The sequence below is a fragment of the Schistocerca gregaria genome, chromosome 8, assembly GCF_023897955.1.
Source record: "Schistocerca gregaria isolate iqSchGreg1 chromosome 8, iqSchGreg1.2, whole genome shotgun sequence".
Taxonomy (NCBI): Eukaryota; Metazoa; Arthropoda; class Insecta; order Orthoptera; family Acrididae; genus Schistocerca; species Schistocerca gregaria.
Window position 1 is genome coordinate 383,814,465 of NC_064927.1, and position 22,008 is coordinate 383,836,472.

Sequence of the window (22,008 nt, forward strand, 5' to 3'; positions counted from 1 at the left end):
TTAACTGATGAATAACTCAATGATGAACTGCTATGTTTGTTAGGGTATTATTTGTGATTCTATCTCATACGAATTAACAGCCAGCATTTGGCACAAGATATGCCAAATTGATAGCTTACGTCTGTTATTCACACTCTCCAGTAAAACCTATACAATACCATTCCATTGTTACCTTCACCTTCCCTCACCATTACTATAGCAACAGAACAATGATTACCGGAGTACACAGGGAAACTAACACAAGCAGAAAGATATATGTGCTCATCAAACTAGATTAAGAAAGCAATAGTGTCACATCTCAATACAGAACTAGAAACTTTTAGCAAAAGACAGGAGCATGTAGAGGAACTACAGACCAACTTTAAAAGAATAGTTGAGCATACAGTGGATAGATATGTACCTACTAGAACAATTCATAATGATATTCAGTCACTGTAAGGAGACTTCTAAAGAAAGAGAGATTACTATATAATAGAAGTAAAACAAAGGATAGGGCTATAGGTAGAGAGATACTGAATGAAACATGTTTGACTGTCAAGAGAGCAATGCGTGAAGCCTTCAATGATTACCAGGCAGAATATTGCCAAATTATCTTTCACAAAACTCAAAGAAATTTTGGATGTATGTAAAGGTCGCTTGCAGCATGAAAGCTAGTGTCCGCTCACTTGTGGATGAGATGGTACCGCTGAAAAAATGAGTGAAATAAGTGTTTGTGTCACTGGTGTTGAAAAAATGCTGAAATCATTAAAATCGAACAAAGTTCCAAGGTCTGATGGAATCCCTATAAGCTTCTATGATGCATTTGTGGCTGACTTAGCCCCCCCCCCCCCCCCCCCCCCCCCCTCACTGTTGTTGTTATTGTTGTGGTCTTCAGTCCTGAGACTGGTTTGATGCAGCTCTCCATGCAACTCTATCCTGTGCAAGCTTCTTCATCTCCCAATACCTACTGAAGCCTACATCCTTCTGAATCTGCTTAGTGTATTCATCTCTTGGCCTCCCTCTACGATTTTTACCCTCCATGCTGCCCTCCAATGCAAAATTGGTGATCCCTTGATGCCTCAGAACATGTCCTACCAACCGATCCCTTCTTCTGGTCAAGTTGTGCCACAAACTTTTCTTCTCCCCAATCCTATTCAATACTTCCTCATTAGTTATGTGATCCATCCATCTAATCTTCAGCATTCTTCTGTAGCACCACATTTCAAAAGCTTCTATTCTCTTCTTGTCTAAACTATTTATCATCCATGTTTCACTTCCATACATGGCTACACTCCATACAAATACTTTCAGAAACGACTTCCTGACACTTAAATCTATGCTCGATGTTAACAAATTTCTCTTCTTCAAAAACGCTTTCCTTGCCATTGCCAGTCTACATTTTATATCCTCTCTACTTCGACCATCATCAGTTATTTTGCTCCCCAAATAGCAAAACTCCTTTACCACTTTAAGTGTCTAATTTCCTAATCTAATTCCCTCAGCATCACCCGATTAAATTCGACTACATTCCATTATCCTCGTTTTGCTTTTGTTGATGTTCATCTTATACCCTCCTTTCAAGACACTGTCCATTCCGTTCAACTGCTCTTCCAAGTCCTTTGCTGTCTCTGACAGAATTACAATGTCATCGGCAAACCTCAAAGTTTTTATTTCTTCTCCATGGATTTTAATACCTACTCCGAATTTTTCTTTTGTTTTCTTTACTGCTTGCTCAATATACAGATTGAATAACATTGGGGAGAGACTACAACCCTGTCTCACTCCCTTCCCAACCACTACTTCCCTTTCATGTCCCTCGACTTTTATAGCTGCCATCTGGTTTCTGTACAAATTGTAAATAGTCTTTCGCTCTCTGTATTTTACCCCTGCCATCTTAAGAATTTGAAAGAGAGTATTTCAGTCAACATTGTCAAAAGATTTCTCTACGTCTACAAATGCTAGAAACGTAGGTTTGCCCTTCCTTAATCCAGCTTCTAAGATAAGTCGTAGGGTCAGTATTGCCTCACGTGTTCCAACATTTCTACGGAATCCAAACTGATCTTCCCCGAGGTCGGCTTCTACTAGTTTTTCCATTCGTCTGTAAAGAATTCACGTTAGTATTTTGCAGCTGTGCCTTATTAAACTGATAGTTTGGTAATTTTCACATCTGTCAACACCTGTTTTCTTTCGGATTGGAATTATTATATTCTTCTTGAAGTCTGAGGGAATTTCGCATGTCTCATACATCTTGCTCACCAGATGGTAGTTTTTTGTCAGGACTGGCTCTCCCAAGGCTGTCAGCAGTTCCAATGGAATGTTGTCTACTCCCGGGGCCTTGTTTCGACTCAGGTCTTTCAGTGTTCTGTCAAACTCTTCACGCAGTATCGTATCTCCCATTTCATCTTCACTTACATCCTCTACCATTTCCATAATATTGTCCTCAAGAACACCGCCCCTGTATAGACCCTCTATATACTCCTTCCACCTTTCTGTTTTCCCTTCTTTCCTTAGAACTTGGTTTCCATCTGAGCTCTTGAAGTTCATACAAGTGGTTCTCTTATCTCCAAAGGTCTCATTAATTTTCCTGTAGGCAGTATCTATCTTACCTCTAGTGAGATAAGCCTCTACATCCTTACATTTGTCCTCTAGCCATCCCTGCTTAGCCATTTTGCACTTCCTGTCGATCTCATTTTTGAGACGTTTGTATTCCTTTTTGTCTGCTTCATTTACTGCATTTTTATATTTTCTCCTTTAATCAATTAAATTCTATATGTCTTCTGTTACCCAAGGATTTCTACTAGCCCTCGTCTTTTTACCTACTTGATCCTTTGCTGCCTTCACTACTTCATCCCTCAAAGCTACCCATTCTTCTTCTACTGTATTTCTCTCCCCCATTCCTGTCAATTGTTCCCTTATGCTCTCCCTGAAACTCTGTAGAACCTCTGGTTTAGTCAGTTTATCCAGGTCCCATCTCCTTAAATTCCCACCTTTTTGCAGTTTCTTCAGTTTTTATCTACAGTTCATAACCAATAGATTGTGGTCGGAGTCCACATCTGCCCATGGAAATATCTTACAATTCAAAACCTGGTTCCTAAATCTCTGTCTTACCATTATATAATCTATCTGAAACCTGTCAGTATCTCCAGGCTTCTTCCATGTATACAATCTTCTTTTATGATTCTTGAACCAAGTGTTAGCTATGATTAGGTTGTGCTCTGTGCAAAATTCTACCAGGCGGCTCTTTCGTTTCTTACCCCCACTCCATATTTACCTCCTACATTTCCTTCTCTCCCTTTTCCTACTGACGAATTCCAATCATACATGACTATTAAATTTTCGTCTCCCTTCACTATCTGAATAATTTCTTTTATTTCATCATACATTTCTTCAATTTCTTCGTCATCTGCTGAGCTAGTAGGCATATAAACTTGTACTATTGTGGTAGGCGTGGGCTTTGTACCTATCTTGGCCACAATAATGTGTTCACTATGCTGTTTGTAGTAGCTTACCCGCATTCCTATTTTCCTATTCATTATTAAACCTACTCCTGCATTACCCCTATTTGATTTTGTGTTTATAGCCCTGTAGTCACCTGACCAGAAGTCTTGTTCCTCCTGCCACCGACCTTCACTAATTCCCACTATATCTAACTTTAACCTATCCATTTCCCTTTTCAAATTTTCTAAGCAACCTGCCCGATTAAGTGATCTGACATTCCATGCTCCGATCTGTAGAACGCCCCCACTCTGGTTAGCTCTAAACTATTGTAGATTCCTTGAACAAAAAAATGAGCCCAGTAATTGGAAGAAGGCACAGGTCACACCAACTTACAGGAAGGGTAGTAGAAGTGATCCACGAAACCAACATCCAACATACTTCACATTGATTCATTGTTGAATCTTGGGATGTACTCTGAGTGCTGAACATTATCAAACATATCTCAAACAGAATGCCCTCCTCCACACCATCCAGCATAGATTCCGAAAGCATCAATCATGTGAAATTGAACTTGCACTTTTCTCACGTGATATACTGAAAGCTTTGGCTCAAGGCAGACAAGTAGATGCAGTATTTCTTGCATTCTGAAAAGCATTTGAGTCTGTACCACATCAATGTTTATTATCAAACTATTCACTAGCTGTGGCTGTACTTGTGTATCAGTAGTTTTGTTATGCTGAGTGATGGTAAGTAATCTACGGTATGTGCAGTAGTGTCACTGCCCCAACATGTCTGCATGTTCGGGTGGGCACAGCTTGTGATGAGTGCCCTGTCCTTCCTCTTCCCATGCTGCTTCAACAAATAATGAAGCAGCAAGTGCAGCATGGACTGGAGTGTGCATCTATGCATCCTGGTACTGAAGAGGCTATACATTACACAATTTGTACATTATGCAACTAATTTTATAATTTTTTAATATGGTTTGCACTCACTGGTGTAAAAAAAGAATATTCCAATCCCCTACTGCACCCTCTAAGGGGTCGATTATTATTTTTATTTTTTACTTTCTAAAGTAGCTGATGTTCTTCCACAGAGTTCAAGCTACCTCCATTGCAAATTCCATTGAAATCAGTTGAGCAGTTTGGTCATGAAAACATAACAGGCAGAGTTACTTTGACATTTATAATATTATTATTGATGAAACTTTAAATTATGACATCTTTTTTTCCCGTGGTCCAATTTTGATTAAATAAAGCCCATATATTGCCCCAAGATACCTGTGAAAATCCAACAAAAATTTATCAAGTAATTTTGGAGATTAGCTTGTTGAAACAGAGTTTTGCAGTTTTATTATTATTCTGGAAGTATGGATTGTATGGGGTGTCAAGCAAAATTTGGCCCCAGATCAAGGATTTTTTGATAGGAATGACACTGCAAGTTATGGAGAGTCAAAACAGATGTAGAAGTAACTTCAAGTGTGCCCCAGAGAACCCCAATGTTCATGCTGTGTGTTAATGACCTTGCAGGCAATATTAGTGGCATCTTCATATCTTCTGAAGATGAATTACTGCCTGAAAGAAGTTGCATACATAATCAGTCAGATCTTGATAAGTTTTCATAGAAGTAAAAAGGTTGGCAACTTGCTTTAAATGTTCTGAAATGTAAAATTGTACACTTCACAGACTGAAAAAATGAAGTATCCTATGACTATAATATCAATGAGTCACAGGAATCAGTTAACTCATATAATAACTGAGTGTATCAATTTACAGTGATAAGCATTGGAATGAGCACATCGGATCAGTCATGGATAAAACAGAAGGTAAATTTTGGTTTATTGGTACAATACTGGGGAAATGCAATCAGTCTAAAAAGGAGATTGCTTACACATCACTCATGCAACCCATCCCAGAATATTGCTCAGGTGTGTGGGACCCATATCAAATAGGACTAACAGGGGACATTGAAAATATAGAGAGAAGAGCTGAACGGTCACAATTTTATTGGACTCATGGGACAATATCATGAAGATGACGAGAAAAAAATTGGCAGACTCTTGATGAGTGTTGGAAAGTATCTTGAGTAAGATTACTTGCAAAGTTTCAAGAACTGGCTTTAAATGATGACTCTAGAAGTATTCGACAATCCTCAACTCTTAGTCACTGAGGTACTGTGAAAACGAGATTGGGTTAATCACAGCATGTACGGAGGCAATTAAGCAATCATTCTTTCCACATTCTATAAGTGAACAGATCAAGAAAAAGTCCTAATAACTGGTACAATGGGACATACCCTATGCCACGCACTTCACAGTGGTTTGTACGCTACAGATGTAACATACAGACACCAGATGTGAACCAGCCACCCATCAACACTAAGGTACAACTGAAAAACGGAGAGTGTCTGGCAATCTCCACCAAAAGGCACATACACTACATCGCCATCAAAATTGTGCTGCACAAAACCTCCACTAGTTGTGCAGGACGTTTATTCTACTGTTACAAGGAATCTTCAGTTACAGTTACAATGACTTCACTCGAGATCTAGTTTTCTTCAATAGCTGTACACTTGGCTCAATGAATCAATATTTTATTACATGGGAAAAGTAGGTTTTGTCAAGACCTGCAAACTGCTGAATTAACTAGGCAATCAGTTCTTTGTATGATTAAAATCTCAGTTCTTGGTATGGGAACTTATTGGAAAAATGACACAAAGCAGGCTATTAACCACCTATGGAAATACTGGAGGATCAGGGAATGCCAAAGAGGTATGGTTTCAATTAAGACAAAATCATGATGTTCACTTCAAAATGCGGGAGTTATATTTTACAGGCAAACCGTTAACAAACACAATGACCAAACATCTAACAGGATAAGGAGACGGCCTTTAACAAAGTGCTAATGGTATCCTTGGATGGCGGATGAATGGGTTACACACACACACACACACACACACACACACACACATATCCATCCATACATACACAGACACAAGGAGACATATTTAAAGGCAAAGACTTTGGGCAGAGACGTCAGTCGAGGCAGAAGTGTGGAGGCAAAGATGATGTTGCATGACAGGTGAGGTATGAGTGGCGGCAACTTGAAATTAGCGGAGATTGAGGCCTGGTGGATAACGAGAAGAGAGTATATACTGAAGGGCGAGTTCCCATCTCCGGAGTTCGGATAGGTTGGTGTTGGTGGGAAGTATCCAGATAACTCGGACGGTTTAACACTGTGCCAAGATGTGCTGGCCGTGCATCAAGGCATGTTTAGCCACAGGTGATCCACATTACCAACAAACACTGTCTGCCTGTGTCCATTCATGCGAATGGACAGTTTGTTGCTGGTCATTCCCACATAGAAAGCGTCACAGTGCAGGCAGGTCAGTTGGTAAATCACGTGCGTGCTTTCACACGTGGCTCTCCCTTTGAGCGTGTACACCTTCCGAGTTACAGGACTGGAGTATGTGGTGGTGGGAGGGTGCATAGGACAGGTTTTACACCGGGGGCGGTTGCAAGGGTAGGAGCCAGAGGGTAGGGAAGGTGGTTTGGGGATTTCATAGGGATGAACCAAGAGGTTACGAAGGTTAGGTGGACGGCGGAAAGAAACTCTTGGTGGAGTGGGGAGGATTTCATGAAGGATGGATCTCATTTCGGGGCAGGGTTTTAGGAAGTCGTATCCCTGCTGGAGAGCCACATTCAGAGTCTGATCCAGTCCTGGGAAGTATCCTGTCACAAGTGGGGCACTTTTGGAGTTCTTCTGTGAGAGGTTCTGGGTTTGAGGGGATGAGGAAGTGGCTCTGGTTATTTGCTTCTGTACCAGGTCGGGAGGGTAGTTGCTGGATGCGAAAGCTGTTTTCAGGTTGTTGGTGTAATGGTCCAGGGACTCAGGACTGGAGCAGATTCGTTTGCCACGAAGGCCTAGGCTGTCTGACATTTGGCATTACCCCCAAAGGCCTCACACTTAAAATTCCCATACCTGGCTGCAATCCTTCTTTCCATCAGTCCTTATACCAGTTCCAAACTGCACAATCCATAGCCCTCACCCGCAAAATCCTTCACCTATACATCGACTCGGCCAATGAGCACACCCATCAACTCCTATCCCAAATCAAAGTCCTCAATATTTCCTCTCCCACACCCACACCGGCTGTTCATAGCATCCTCCTAGAGGCCAACCGTAAATTAGAACAGCATGCCACCCTCCACCTCAAAAAACTATCCAATCTCCTGGTTTCCCACCTCCGGAAAGGCAACTCACTCACCCTCCACAAGCTTTCCAACAAACCTCAACCGCCTCTCATTGCACACAGACCCAGTCTCTCCCATCTATTCAATTTCCCACTTCCAGCTTCACTCCCCCCAACACCTCAAAATTCTAGTCAACACAATCTGGAACCACCAACACCCCAATTCAGTAGTTAACCTTTTCTCCAAACCTCGTCGGGAGTATGTGGCTGAGGGACTGCGTCAGCTTTCAGACAACTCTACATACTAAGTTTGCCAAGGTAATCCCATTCCTGATGTCCAGGCAGAGCTTCAAGGAATCCTCAGAACCTTAGGCCCCCTACAAAACCTTTCACCTGACTCCATCAAACTCCTGACCCCACCGACACCTCACACTCCTACCTTCTACCTACTTCCTAAAAATCACAAACCCAAACATCCTGGCCGCCCCATTGTAGCTGGTTACCAAGCCCCCACAGAACGTATCTCTGCCTACGTAGATCAACACCTTCAACCCATTAGATGCAGTCTCCCATCCTTCATCAAAGACACCAACCACTTTCTCGAACGCCTGGAATCCTTACCCAGTCTGTTACCCCCGGAAACAATCCTTGTAACCATTGATGCCACTTCCCTATACACAAATATCCCGCACATCCAGGGCCTCGCTGCAATGGAGCACTTCCTTTCACGCCGATCACTTGCCACCCTACCTAAAACGTCTTTCCTCATCACCTTAGCCAGCTTCATCCTGACCCACAACTTCACTTTTGAAGGCCAGACATACCAACAATAAAAGGGAACAGCCATGGGTACCAGGATGGCCCCCTCGTATGCCAACCTATTTATGGGTCACTTAGAGGAAGCCTTCTTGGTTACCAAAGCCTGCCAACCCAAAGTTTGGTACAGATTTATTGATGACATCTTCATGATCTGGACTCACAGTGAAGAACAACTCCAGAATTACCCCTCCAACCTCAACTCCTTTGGTTCCAACAGATTCACCTGGTTCTACCCCAAATCCCATGCCACTTTCCTTGACGTTGACCTCCATCTGTCCAATGGCCAGCTTCACACACCCGTCCACATCAAACCCACCAACAAGCAACAGTACCTCCATTATGACAGCTGCCACCCATTCCATATCAAACGGTCCCTTCCCTACAGCCTAGGCCTTTGTGGCAAACGAATCTGCTCCAGTCCTGAATCCCTGGACCATTACAGCAAAAACCTGAAAACAGCATTCGCATCCCGTCCTCTACCCTCCTGACCTGGTACAGAAGCAAATAACCACAGCCACTTCCTCATCCCCTCAAACCCAGAACCTCTCACAGAAGAACCCCAAAAGTGCCCCACTTGTGACAGGATACTTCCCGGGACTGGATCACACTCTGAATGTGACTCTCCAGCAGGGATACAACTTCCTAAAACCCTGCCCCGAAATGAGATCCATCCTTCATGAAATCCTCCCCACTCCACCAAGAGTGTCTTTCCGCCTTCCACCTAACCTTTGTAACCTCTTAGTTCATCCCTATGAAATCCCCAAAGCACCTTCCCTACCCTCTGGCTCCTACCCTTGTAACCGCCCCCGGTGTAAAACCTGTCCTATGCACCCTCCCACCACCACCTACTCCAGTCCTGTAACCCGGATGGTGTACATGATCAAAGGCAGAGCTACATGTGAAAGCACGCACTTGATTTACCAACTGAGCTGCCTACACTGTGACGCTTTCTATGTGAGAATGACCAGCAACAAACTGTGCATTCGCATGAATGGACACAGGTTGTTGTTGTTGTTGTTGTTGGGAAGTTTAAGGGGGACTAAACAGCTAAGGTCATCAGTCCCCCATTCCAAAAAACCGGCGAAACAAAATTTACGGAACAGGTAAAACCCCAAGGGGGGAGGAGACGCCCCTCCCCCCCAGTCACTGAAAGAACACCAATGTGGCAGCGAACACTAGAGACAAGAAGAGTACAGACGAACACCAGACAGAAAGAAACGGAAGAAAATAAGAGGGTCGGAGACTGGTTGGCTGACCATGGGAACAAAAATTGGGAAAGAGTCAACCACCCGAATACACACATTAAAATCTGCGACCAATGGGACACTCGAGGACAAGATACACAGAAAGGGAAAGGGACAGGTCCCCCCTAAATGGAACCATAAAAAGAACTACCACGGATAAAATTGTCAGCCATGGAGGCATCGTCGCACAAAACCAAAGGCAACGTGCCCGGGAGATTAAAAGTCTGCCGGAGGGTGCGCAGGCGGGGACACTCCAACAAAATATGGGCGACCGTCAACCGGGACCCACACTGACACAGGGGGGGATCCTCCTGACACAAAAGATGTCCGTGCGTCAGGTAGGTATGGCCGATGCGGAGCCGACACAGGATGACAGAGTCCCTGCGAGAAGCCCGCAGGGAGGACTGCCACACATCGGTCGTCTCCTTAACAGCCCGCAGTTTATTCGGAGAAGTCAGGCTACGCCACTCATCACGCCACATCTGAAGCACCTTACGGCGCAACACCAGCTGCAAATCACGAGCCGGGAGGCCGATCGCCAAAGTGGGGGCGTCGACCGCCCCTTTGGCCAGCCTGTCGACACGTTCATTCCCCGGGATGCCAACATGACCTGGCGTCCAAACAAAGACCACCGAACGACCAGAGCGGGTAATGGCAAAAACAGACTCCTGAATAAAGGATACCAGAGGAGAAGAGGTATAGCAGCGGTCGATAGCCTGGAGGCTGCTCAGGGAGTCACTGCAGATGACGATGGACGTACCTGAGCAGGAACGCATATGCTCAAGAGCACGCAATATGGCCACCAGCTCTGCAGTAAAAATACTGCAGCCAGTCGGCAAGGAGCGCTGTTCAACATGGGCAGCGTGAACAAAAGCGTAGGCAGGACGACCATCCACCAGGGAACCATCAGTGTAGACAGGCTCACAGCCTGAAAATGAGGCGACGAGCGCAAGAAAACGGTGACGGAGAGCCACATGCGGAACCGAGTCCTTGGGTTCCCGTGCCAAGTCCAGGCGGACGGACGGACAGGTCATACACCAGGGAGGCGTGGGTGCACAGGCCCGGAAGGGCGGCAGAAGAGGGAACGACCCCAGTTCAGACAGCAGGGATTGGACGCGGACAGCAATGGAAAGCCCAGACCTAGGTTGCCGGTCGGGCAGAGGGAGAACCCTGGCAGGGAAAAGCAGGCGATGATTGGGATGGCCCGGTGAGCAATGCATGTGGACAGCATAGTCGGCGAGCAGTCGGTGGCGGCGAATCCGCAGCGGGGGAACCCCGGCCTCCACCAGCAGACTATCCATGGGGCTCGTACGGAAAGCGCCAGTTGCAAGCCGAACCCCACAGTGGTGTATGGGGTCCAACAACGTCAACACTGAGGGCGATGCAGACCCATAGGCCAGGCTCCCATAATCAAGCCTGGACTGCACAAGGGCTCTGTACAATCGCAACAGCGTGCTGCGATCTGCACCCCAAGACGCATGGCTCAGGCAGCGGAGGGCGTTGAGGTGCTGCCAGCACTTTTGCTTCAGCTGAGTAATATAAGGAACCCACGTGAGCCGGGCATCAAAGACGAGTCCTAAGAAGCGGCTAGTGTCCACCACTTCAAGTAGTTGACCGTCGAGGTAAAGTTCCGGATGAGGGTGGACCGTTCGACGCCTGCAGAAGTGCATAACTCGAGTCTTGGCCGCAGAGAACTGAAATCCATGAGTCAGAGCCCATGATGCCGCCTTGCGAACGGCTGCTTGCAGCCTGCGTTCGGCGACTCCCGTAGTCGTTGAGCTAAATGAGATGCAGAAGTCGTCGGCATACAAAGAAGGAGACACCGACGACCCCACGGCTGCAGCCAGACCATTAATGGCCACTAGAAATGAGGAAACGCTCAACACCGAGCCCTGCGGGACCCCATTTTCCTGTATATAAGATGAACTAGAGGCGGCACCGACTTGCACCCGGAAAGAGCGGCGCAATAAAAAGTTTTGAAGAAAAGCTAGGAGCTGACCACGAAGACCCCACTCGCGCAACGTAGCAAGGATGTGATGCCTCCATGTTGTGTCATATGCCTTCCGCAGATCAAAAAATACAGCAACGAGATGCTGACAGCGGGAAAAGGCCGTACGGATAGCAGATTCCAGCCGCACCAAATTGTCCGCAGCAGACTGGCCCTGACGGAAGCCACCCTGGGATGGAGCGAGGAGACCGCGCGACTCAAGGACCCAACACAAACGCCGCCCCACCATACGTTCGAGCAATTTGCACAAAACGTTGGTTAGTGTAATGGGACAATAGCCGTCCACCGGCAGAGGGTCCGCACCGGGCTTCAAGATGGGAATGATAACACCCTCTCGCCATTGCGACGGGAACACGCCCTCGCTCCAAATGCGGTTAAAGATGGTAAGGATGTGTCTCTGGCAGTCCCTGGAGAGATGCTTCAGCATCTGCGCGTGGATGCAGTCCGGTCCTGGCGCTGTATCAGGGCAATTGGCGAGGGCAGCGAGGAATTCCCTCTCGCTGAAAGGAGCATTGTATTTTTCAGAACGACGTGTGTGGAACGATAACGGCGTCCGCTCGGCGCGCTCCTTTAGAGAGCGAAAGGCAGGAGGGTAAGTTGCAGTCGCAGAGCTCGTAGCAAAGTGCGTGGCAAGGTGGTCAGCAATGGTGGCAGCGTCCGTGCAGACAGCGCCGTCCAGGGAGATTCCAGGGACACCCATAGGGGTCTGGTATCCATAAATCCGCCGGATGCGGGACCACACGAGCGACGGGGAGACACGGGAGCCCAAGGATGAAATGTACCTCTCCCAGCATTCCTGCTTACGCCGTGCAATAAGACGACGGGCCAAGGCACGGAGCTTCTTAAAGGCGATGAGGGTCTCCAGAGACGGGTGCCGCTTATGACACTGGAGAGCCCGCCTACGGTCGCGAATAGCCTCAGCAATCTCCGGCGACCACCAAGGGACAGACTTCCTCCGAGGGAGTCCAGAAGAGCGAGGGATGGCAGTCTCGGCCGCAGAAATAATTGACGAGGTCAAGACACGGACCACCTCGTCAATGTCACCCTGTGGGAGAGAAGCAATGGTGGCAGCGGAAGTAAAAGCCGGCCAGTCAGCCCTGTTGAGAGCCCAACGGGGCAGGCGCCCAGAAGAATGACACTGGGGCAGTGACAAATAGATGGGAAAATGGTCACTACCACACAGATCAGGATGCACTCTCCAGTGAAGGGATGTGACAAGTCCGGGGCTGCAAAGAGAGAGATCGATGGCCGAGAACGAGCCATGGGCCACACTGAAATGCGTGGGAGCACCGGTGTTCAAGAGGCTAAGGTCGAGCTGAGCCAACACATGCTCCACAGCGCAACCGCGGTCATCGGAGACAGTCCCACCCCATAGAGAGTTGTGGGCATTGAAATCGCCCAGAAGCAGCAATGGCGGCGGGAGTTGAGCCAGCAGCGCAGCCAAGACATGTCGGGGGAGTTGCCCATACGGAGGAACGTAAACAGAGCAAACAGTAATAGCCGGCGAGAGCTCCATCCTGACAGCGACTGCCTCTAAAGGCGTCAGAAGGGGTACTGGTGAGCTACAGACAGAGTGGTGAACAAAGAGGCAAACTCCACCTGAAGCTCGTTGACAGTCAGCGCGGTTCTTATAGTATCCCCGATAACCGCGAAGGGCAGGGGTCCGCATTGCTGGAAACCAAGTTTCCTGAAGAGCAATGCACAGAACAGGGGAAACACTCAGAAGCATCTGGAGCTCAGGCAGGTGGCGGAAATAACCGCCGCAATTCCACTGGAGAATGGAAGCAGGAAGGGACTGGGAGGGCGTGAAGGCGACTAAGAGGCAGACGGCGCCGCAGAGTCAACGGCCGCCACTGAGCGAGAGTCAGCTGTGTCCATAGGAGAGGTCCCCGAGGGTTCCGTGAGGGCGAGATCCGCGGCAGAGGCGAGGATCTCCACCGCATCCCCAGAGCCAGAGCTATTGACAGCAGGCGGTACTGAAACTGCCGGAGCGTCCTTCTTCTTGGACACGTTCCGGTCCTTCTTCTCGCGTCTGTCCTTTGGCTTAGAGGGCTGGGAGAGTTTCTCTGAAGGAGCGTCGGAGGCTGACGACGACGCAGAAGCCCTACGACCAGCAGGTGGACGAACCTTCAGCCACTGGCTGACATCCGGCGGGGTAGCAGAAGAAACGGAAGAAGGGAGGGCCCCGAGAGACCCCTTCCGCGAGAGAGGAGCCCGCAGAGACGACGCCGGCGGAGACGACGCCGGCAGAGAAGGGGGAGGGGGAGGGATCGAGCCCCCTGGTTTTGGAGCAGATGTCACTCCTGAAGCATGTGCGGGGGGAGTGACAGAAGGGGGTTTGCCCCCAACTGCTAAGGGGGCAACAGAGGAAGGCTTGCCCCCAGACACGAGGGAGGCAGACAGAGATGGACGGCCCCGAGGGCCAACTGAAGGCGGCACAGAGGAGGCGACAACTGCCGCCCGCGAGGGCGACGATAACGTAGCTGCAGCATAAGAAGTTTGAAGAGGGACAGGATGCAACCTTTCAAATTTCAGTTTTGCCTCGCGATAAGTAAGCCGGTCCAGGGTCTTAAATTCCATAATCTTCCGCTCCTTATGAAGAACGGGGCAGTCCGGCGAGCATGGAGAGTGGTGTTCCCCACAGTTGACACAGACAGGCGGAGGCGCACATGGAGAATCGAGATGAGAGGGGCGTCCGCAATCTCGACATGTGGCGCTGGATGGGCAACGGGAGGACATATGCCCAAACTTCCAGCACTGGAAGCACCGCATCGGGGGAGGGACGTATGGCTTGACGTCACAACGGTAAACCATTACCTTGACCTTCTCAGGCAATACAGCACCCTCGAAGGCCAAGATAAAGGCACCGGTGGCCACCCTGTTGGTCTTGGGTCCTCTGTGCACACGACGGACAAAATGCACACCACGTCGTTCCAAGTCAGCTCTCAGCTCGTCATCGGACTGTAACAAGAGGTCGCGATGGTAAATAATCCCCTGGACCATATTTAAGCTACCGTGGGGAGTGACGGTAACAGGGACGTCTCCCAGCTTATCACACAAGAGCAACGCCCGTGACTGGGCTGGGGAGGACGTCTTGAGGAGGATGGACCCATTCCTCATTTTAGACAAACCCGCCACTTCCCCAAACTTATCCTCCAGGTGTTCCACAAAAAACATAGGCTTTGTCGAAAGAAAGGAGTCACCATCAGTCCTGCTGCAGACAAGGTATTGTGGTACATAAGGCTCCTGCTTGGCACTAGATCTGCGTCCCTCCCATGGCGCAGCCAACGAGGGGAACGACTGAGGATCATATTGTGCAGCATCGAATTCAATTTTGCTTCGCTTAGAGACGCTGGTGGCAGTGCGACCACCAGCTTGGTGAGATTTATTGCGCTTCATTGCGCCACATCCGCCCAGATGCCACCTACTCCGAACGAGGGCTCTCCCCAAGGGCGCCACCCAGCCATAGCAACGGGTACCTGGCCGATATCCCATTGCCCGGAGTCTCCGTGCCCCAGACAAGATGGGCACATACTCCTTGGCATGCATGGGGAGGAAACAGCTCTGGCATCTGTAGTGCGATCCCTGCGTGGTCAGGGGGCTACCACCAAGAGGGTACATGACGACCCCACCACAACGGACTGGCTACCGTGCTGGATTTTAGGTGTTGAAAGGGTCCACAGTTGCCATGGGCGCTGAGAAGGGGATTGCGCACAAGACGAGGAGGCAAAGCAGAAGACATGGGGTGTAAATCCCTCCACACGACAATAGATAGCATGCAAGATGGAGGTGCACGATGGACCAATAGAAAAACACCACGTAAGGCGTCCTTCCCCAAATGGCACGCACTGACAACGGAAATTTTGAAAATGGCAGGTCAAACCCAAGTGGGGACCATCACATAAGGCCGAAACTTTGAAGACTCCTTTTAGTCGCCTCTTACGACAGGCAGGAATACCGCGGGCCTATTCGTACCCCCGAACCCGCAGGGGGGAATGGACACAGGCAGACAGTGTTTGTTGGTAATGAGGATCACCCTGTGGCTAAACATGCCTTGGTGCATGGCCAGCACATCTTGGCACAGTGTTACACTGTCCGGGTTATCTGGATACTTCCCACCAACACCAACCTATCCGAACTCCATAGATGGGAACTTGCCCTTCAATATATCCTCTCTTCTCGTTATCCACCAGGCCTCAATCTCCGCTAATTTCAAGTTGCCGCCACTCATACCTCACCTGTCATTCAACATCATCTTTGCCTCCACACTTCCACCTCGACTGACATCTCTGACCAAACTCTTTGCATTTAAATATGTCTGCTTGTGTGTGTGTGTGTGTGTGTGTGTGTGTGTGTGTGTGTGTGTGTGTGTGTGTCTTTCCGCTCCCGAGATTGGAATGACTCCTTACCCTCTGCCTTAAAACCCACATCCTTTCATCTTTCCTTTTCCTTCCCTCTTTCCTGACGAAGCAGACGCCGGTTGCGAAAGCTCGAAATTTTGTGTGTGTATGTTTGTGTGTTATTTTATTGTGCCTGTCTACTGGCGCTTTCCCGCTTGGTAAGTCTTGGAATCTTTGTTTTTAATATATTTTTCCCATGTGGAAGTTTTTTTCTATTATATACAGGGTGATTCAAAAAGAATACCACAACTTTAGGAATTTAAAACTCTGCAACGACAAAAGGCAGAGCCAAGCACTATCTGTCGGCGAATTAAGGGAGCTATAAAGTTTCATTTAGTTGTACATTTGTTCGCTTGAGGCGCTGCTGACTAGGTGTCAGCGTCAGTTGATGCTAAGATGGCGACCACTCAACAGAAAGCTTTTTGTGTTATTGAGTACGGCAGAAGTGAATCGACGACAGTTGTTCAGGGTGCATTTCGAACGAAGTATGGTGTTAAACCTCCTGATAGGTGGTGTATTAAACATTGGTATAAACAGTTTACAGAGAATGGGTGCTTGTGCAAAGGGAAAAGTTCTGGACGGCCGAGAACGAGTGATGAAAATGTAGCACGCATCCAGCAAGCATTTGTTCGCAGCCCAGGAAAATCGACTCACAGAGCTAGCAGAGAGCTGCAAATTCCACAATCAACTGTATGGAGAGTCCTACGAAAAAGGTTAGTTACGAAACCTTATCGTCTGAAATCGGTTCAAGCACTGTCTGCAGCTGATAAGATTAAAAGAATTGATTTCTGTGATTTTATCCTTGCTCAAATGGAAACAGATGAATCTTTCGTTTCAAAGATTGTGTTTAGTGATGAAGCAACTTTCCACACTAACGGGAAAGTCAACCATCACAATGTCTGTATATGGGGCACTGAGAATCCGCGGGAAACAACTCAGTATGAACATGACTCGTCTAAGGTGAACATTTTCTGTGCCATTTCAGCCAATAAAGTTTTTGGTCCCTTTTTCTTCGAAGGTGCTACTGTAACTGGACTACAGGATCTGGAGATGTTAGAGAATTGGCTGTTTCCTCAGCTCGAACAAGAAGCACAACAATTCATATCTCAGCAGGATGGAGCACCACCACATTGGCAATTATCTGTCCGTAACTACCTGAACGTCAACTACCCAAGGCGATGGATCGGCCGCCAGGCAGCCCGTGACAGAGCACTTCATCACTGGCCTCCAAGAAGCCCTGATCTTACCCCCTGCAAGTTTTTCTTATGGGGGTATGTTAAGGATATGGTGTTTCGGCCACTTCTCCCAGCCACCATTGATGATTTGAAACGAGAAATAACAGCAGCTATCCAAACTGTTACGCCTGATATGCTACAGAGAGTGTGGAACAAGTTGGAGTATCGGGTTGATATTGCTCGAGTGTCTGGAGGGGGCCATATTGAACATCTCTGAACTTGTTTTTGAGTGAAAAAAACCTTTTTAAATACTCTTTGTAATGATGTATAACAGAAGGTTATATCATGTTTCTTTCATTAAATACACATTTTTAAAGTTGTATTTTTTTTAATCACCCTATATATATAAGGTAAGTCTTTCTGCTCCTGGGATTGGAATGACTCCTAACCCTCTCCCTTAAAACCCACATCCTTTCGTCTTTCCCTCTCCTTCCCTCTTTCCTGATGAAGCGAAAACTTGAAATTTGTGTGTGTTTGTGTGTTTTTTATTGTCTCTATCAACATACTAATGCTTTCTCATTTGGTAAGTTACAGCACCTTTGTTTTTATACATTACTCTTAAATTTGGTATTTAACTTTCCATACCACTTCTTGTACTAATTTAGAAACTGAATATAATTGCCAAAATTCAGTTGAATTTGAAAGAGATTCAATTTATACTGGAAAGACAAAATATGACGATAAAATTGAGTAATCAATTGAGTTTTGTCTTAAAATTGTGTATCTAACATCTTTAAGTGAGCAGTAACGTCAGTCAGAAATGCTAAGTCACATAACCAGTCTCGATTTTTTAGTTCAGAGATATTTCTGTTCGCTTCATACACTAAAATGTTGATATCAGAAACTGTATCCATTTCACCACAACATTGCCATCTTATTTCTGTCTAAAAAATCAAATCACCGCATTTTCAACATCAGTCCCTTCAAAAAACATTTTAAATTCTCTGTCACTGAGATCATGAGATTTTTATGAAATCAACTGTTGAAATCTCAACTTGCATCGCATTTTCAAAACCAAGTCTCTTCAGGCACAAAGAATTTTGGTGTGTCATATCATCACCATGCATTCCTAAATGCTGTTTCAGTAATGATACCAATCAGAATTAATTCCTATTAAAGACAGCTCTCTCTTAGTCATAATATCTGCTGACTTGGTCCAATCTAAACCAAAGTCTTTTCATCTTAGAACTCATTTTTACCCACTTCTCAAATAAAACAAACATGTACTTATCGCATAACAGTCAATGAAAACTAAGCAAATTTATTTGATTATGTTGGCAACTGGATCTTTGTAGTTGTGACAGTGCAGTAATTCTCCTTTGATGCATTCATCCAGATTAATAAAATTTTCTCACAATGTTTCAGTCACTCCAAACAAATCTTACAGCAGCTGAAACAATTTTTGATACAATCTCCACCCATAAATAGCCAAAAATGTTTTCTTTAAGGTGAGACATTTAAAAATCTGAATCTCTCAACAGGTGTTCTGAAAAATCACATTCTGACTTGCCATTTCTAGTTTCGAGGACAAAATTTGTGTGTAAGTGCTTATTCTGCTAAGTCTGAAAATGTAGAAGGCAGGTATCTGTGGCGGCTCCTTGGACAACCACAGCACTTTTCTACATAAGTTACTGCATAAAAAAATAATTTTTGGAGTAGCTGTACTGAAGCTGCCACTTTCTGTCCTGTACTTGTGACTCACACTTCGTCCTGCTTTATCCATTTTCGGATTAATTTTACGTCTTCTCCAAATTAAAATAATGGCTCTCAGCAACTATGTTAATGGAGATAAGAAGAAAAAGGTTTGTATGCATGAACACATTTATAAAAGCTGTTTACATTGTTACTGACCAATTATCATGAGGTAAATACTTACAGGCTCACAGAAACAAATTATTGCTTACTTTTGCCAAAAAAATTTGAGCATGCTAATGTGTATGACAATGGATGGCTTACTGATGATTAAATAATGTTGTTGCCACAATCACACTGTTATACTAGAGAGAAAGTTGAAAAATTATTTCCCATGAGACTACTGTAGTTACAAGAAAGAGCAGTGAGACATGGCACCAACAGGTCAACAGTAGGCTGCAATCTGTGCATACCTGCTTCAGGATATCGGCCAATACCATATGACAGTTGTATGCTCGATATGATAGAATACAAATTTTCCTTGACTATTTTTGTAGCTGTGGCTGTTGGAAGGATAGCTGCCATGCAATTTAATGTAAACATACGGTGGCTCAGCTGAACTGCAGATGTGCATGTCCATTGTACGCACAATACCTGTCTACTGCGCAAATATGAATATGAGCTGCTGCATGTGGTGACAAGTGGCTGAAAAAAGAATTGTCAAGGGACATAAACGTAGATAACTTAGGTCTCAAAATTTTACAATTTTTTTAGGAACCAATCTGTACTTTTATTCTACATCTGCATCTATACTCTGCAAACCACCGTGAAGGGTATGGCAGAATATGTCCCACTGTATCAGTTCTTAGGGTTTCTTCCCATTCGATTCACTTACAGAATGTGGGAAGAATGACTGATTGAATGCTTCTGTGCATGCTGTAATTATTGCCATCTTGTCCTCATGATCGCTATGCGAGCAATACATAGGGGGTTGTAGTATGTTCCTAGAGTCATCATTTAAAGCCGGTTCTGAAAATTTTGTTGTAGGCTTTCATGGGACAGTTTATGTCTGCCTTCAAGAGTCAGCCATTTCAGTTTCTTCAGTATCTCTGTGACACTTTCCCATGGTTCAAACAAACCTGTGACCATTTTTGCTGTTCTTCTCTGTTTATGTTCAATATACCCTGTTATTCCTTGAGATATTCTGGTTCTTGCGATGCTATGTGTCTGAAGAAGCTCGTTCTTTCAAAATGCATCAGTTTTAATATGATTAGCACCACAAATGTGGTTGCGCTGAAATATTCTATAAAATTGTTAAATTACAACAATGAATATACTTCCATCAAGCAATGAATGGAATTAAAGTTCATCAACTTACATGAACAAGATATCCTTTTGTACTCAGTGCACCATCCAAGGTTGTCAAAAGATCACTCAGCTGTGTCGAGAGTGCTGCAGACTTCACTGTTGTCAGGCAGTTCACAATAACTGGCTGAAAGGACAAGCAAATTTGACGAAATATGGTCTGATTTTGTTATTCAAAGACTATCTTAACTATATAATATGGAAAATACCATTAAACAATTTGTTAAATTCACAAGGGGCCAGATGAGTAGGCTAGTACTTTTCTCCATGGAAGAGAACTCTACTACAGCCAATACATACACACTAAATAAATATAAGCAACTACTGTGTGTCTGTTGTTTACTGTGGTCTTCGAGCACAAGACTGGTTTGGCACAGCTCTATCCTCTGCAAGTGTCTTCATCTTTGCACAATACTGAAACCTATATCTACTTAAATCTGCTTACTGTACACATACGTCAGCTTCTCTTCAAACGTAACAGCCCATTAAGACCTATTTAAAACAAACATTTCCCAGTCTAATTCACAATCGCACATGTAAGCAAAATATGTAACTTTCCTAGAAAAACTTACAACTGAAAAAATAACTGTTTAATCTATTTCAGTTCAAAGTGTAGAAGTCTGTTAATTTTATATGATATGAATGTCCTGTAATTAGTAAATATAACAAGTGTATTGTTAACATTTAACACCTACGCGTTTATCACTCTACAATTAATTGATAGACTAGAATTCACTCATGTGTTTAATGTATACAAGAATATAGATAATCATTAATATGTGTCATTTGTTTTAGGATGAGAGTTTTAATTGTTAACTAATGAAATAATAATTTTTAAACAATGTCGAGGATTGTTAAGAAAATATAAATACTGACTGCCATGTTGGCAGAGGGGTCAGTCTGGTTTTAGTTTTTGAGCAGTGAGCATGTAGCTGCTCCTTTTTTATTGTAAGTATTGTCTGCCTTTGTAATAATACTTTAACTTTGTTTTGAAAGTATAATAAATGTATTTAAAATAACATATGCAAGATAATTTTTAATTTTAACTTTTCTGAAGTTAAGATTCTTTACAGTTACTGAGAACTTAGGACTTTAGCTGATCTGCAGAAAGGATGAGTACACAAAAACCCCAATTTATGAATGCTTAACCCAAGAATAGTTACATTTTAATAGTTACGTTATACTCTCAAAATTTTTACCTCCCACACTTGCTTCCATTACAAAACTGACAATTCCTTGATGCCTCAGGATTTGTCATATCATCTGGCCCATTATTTTCATCAACTTGTGCCACAAATTTCTTTTTCCCCAGTTTGATTCAGTTACTCCTTTTTGTAATTCAGTCCACCCATTCAACCTTCAGCACTCTTCTGTAACATCACACTTTACAACCTTCTATTATTTCCCCATATCTAAGTTGTTTATTGTCCACTTTCACTTCTATAAGAAACAGCACTCCAAATAAATACCATCAGAAAAGACTACACTACACTTAAATTTATATACAATGTTAAGAAAATATCTTTTTTCAGAAATACTTTTCTTGTTATTGGTAGTCTGCATTATGCATCCTCTTTTATTCTGCATCCATTAGCATTCATTAGTTGTTTTGCTGCCCAAATAGCAATATTCACTGACTACTTTTATTGTCTCATTTCCGAATCTTATTCTATCAGTATTGCTTGATTTAATATGAGTTC

General features: G+C 45.1%; 1 protein-coding gene across 1 annotated transcript in view; it reads right to left on the reverse strand.

Moving 5' to 3' along the window:
- Positions 1-22,008, reverse strand: part of LOC126285337 (methionine--tRNA ligase, cytoplasmic) — a 115,403-nt gene that overhangs the window by 73,771 nt on the left and 19,624 nt on the right. Inside the window, exon 3 of the mRNA XM_049984654.1 lies at positions 20,322-20,435. Coding sequence (XP_049840611.1) covers positions 20,322-20,435 — 114 coding nt within the window. The remainder of the gene's footprint in view (positions 1-20,321; positions 20,436-22,008) is intronic.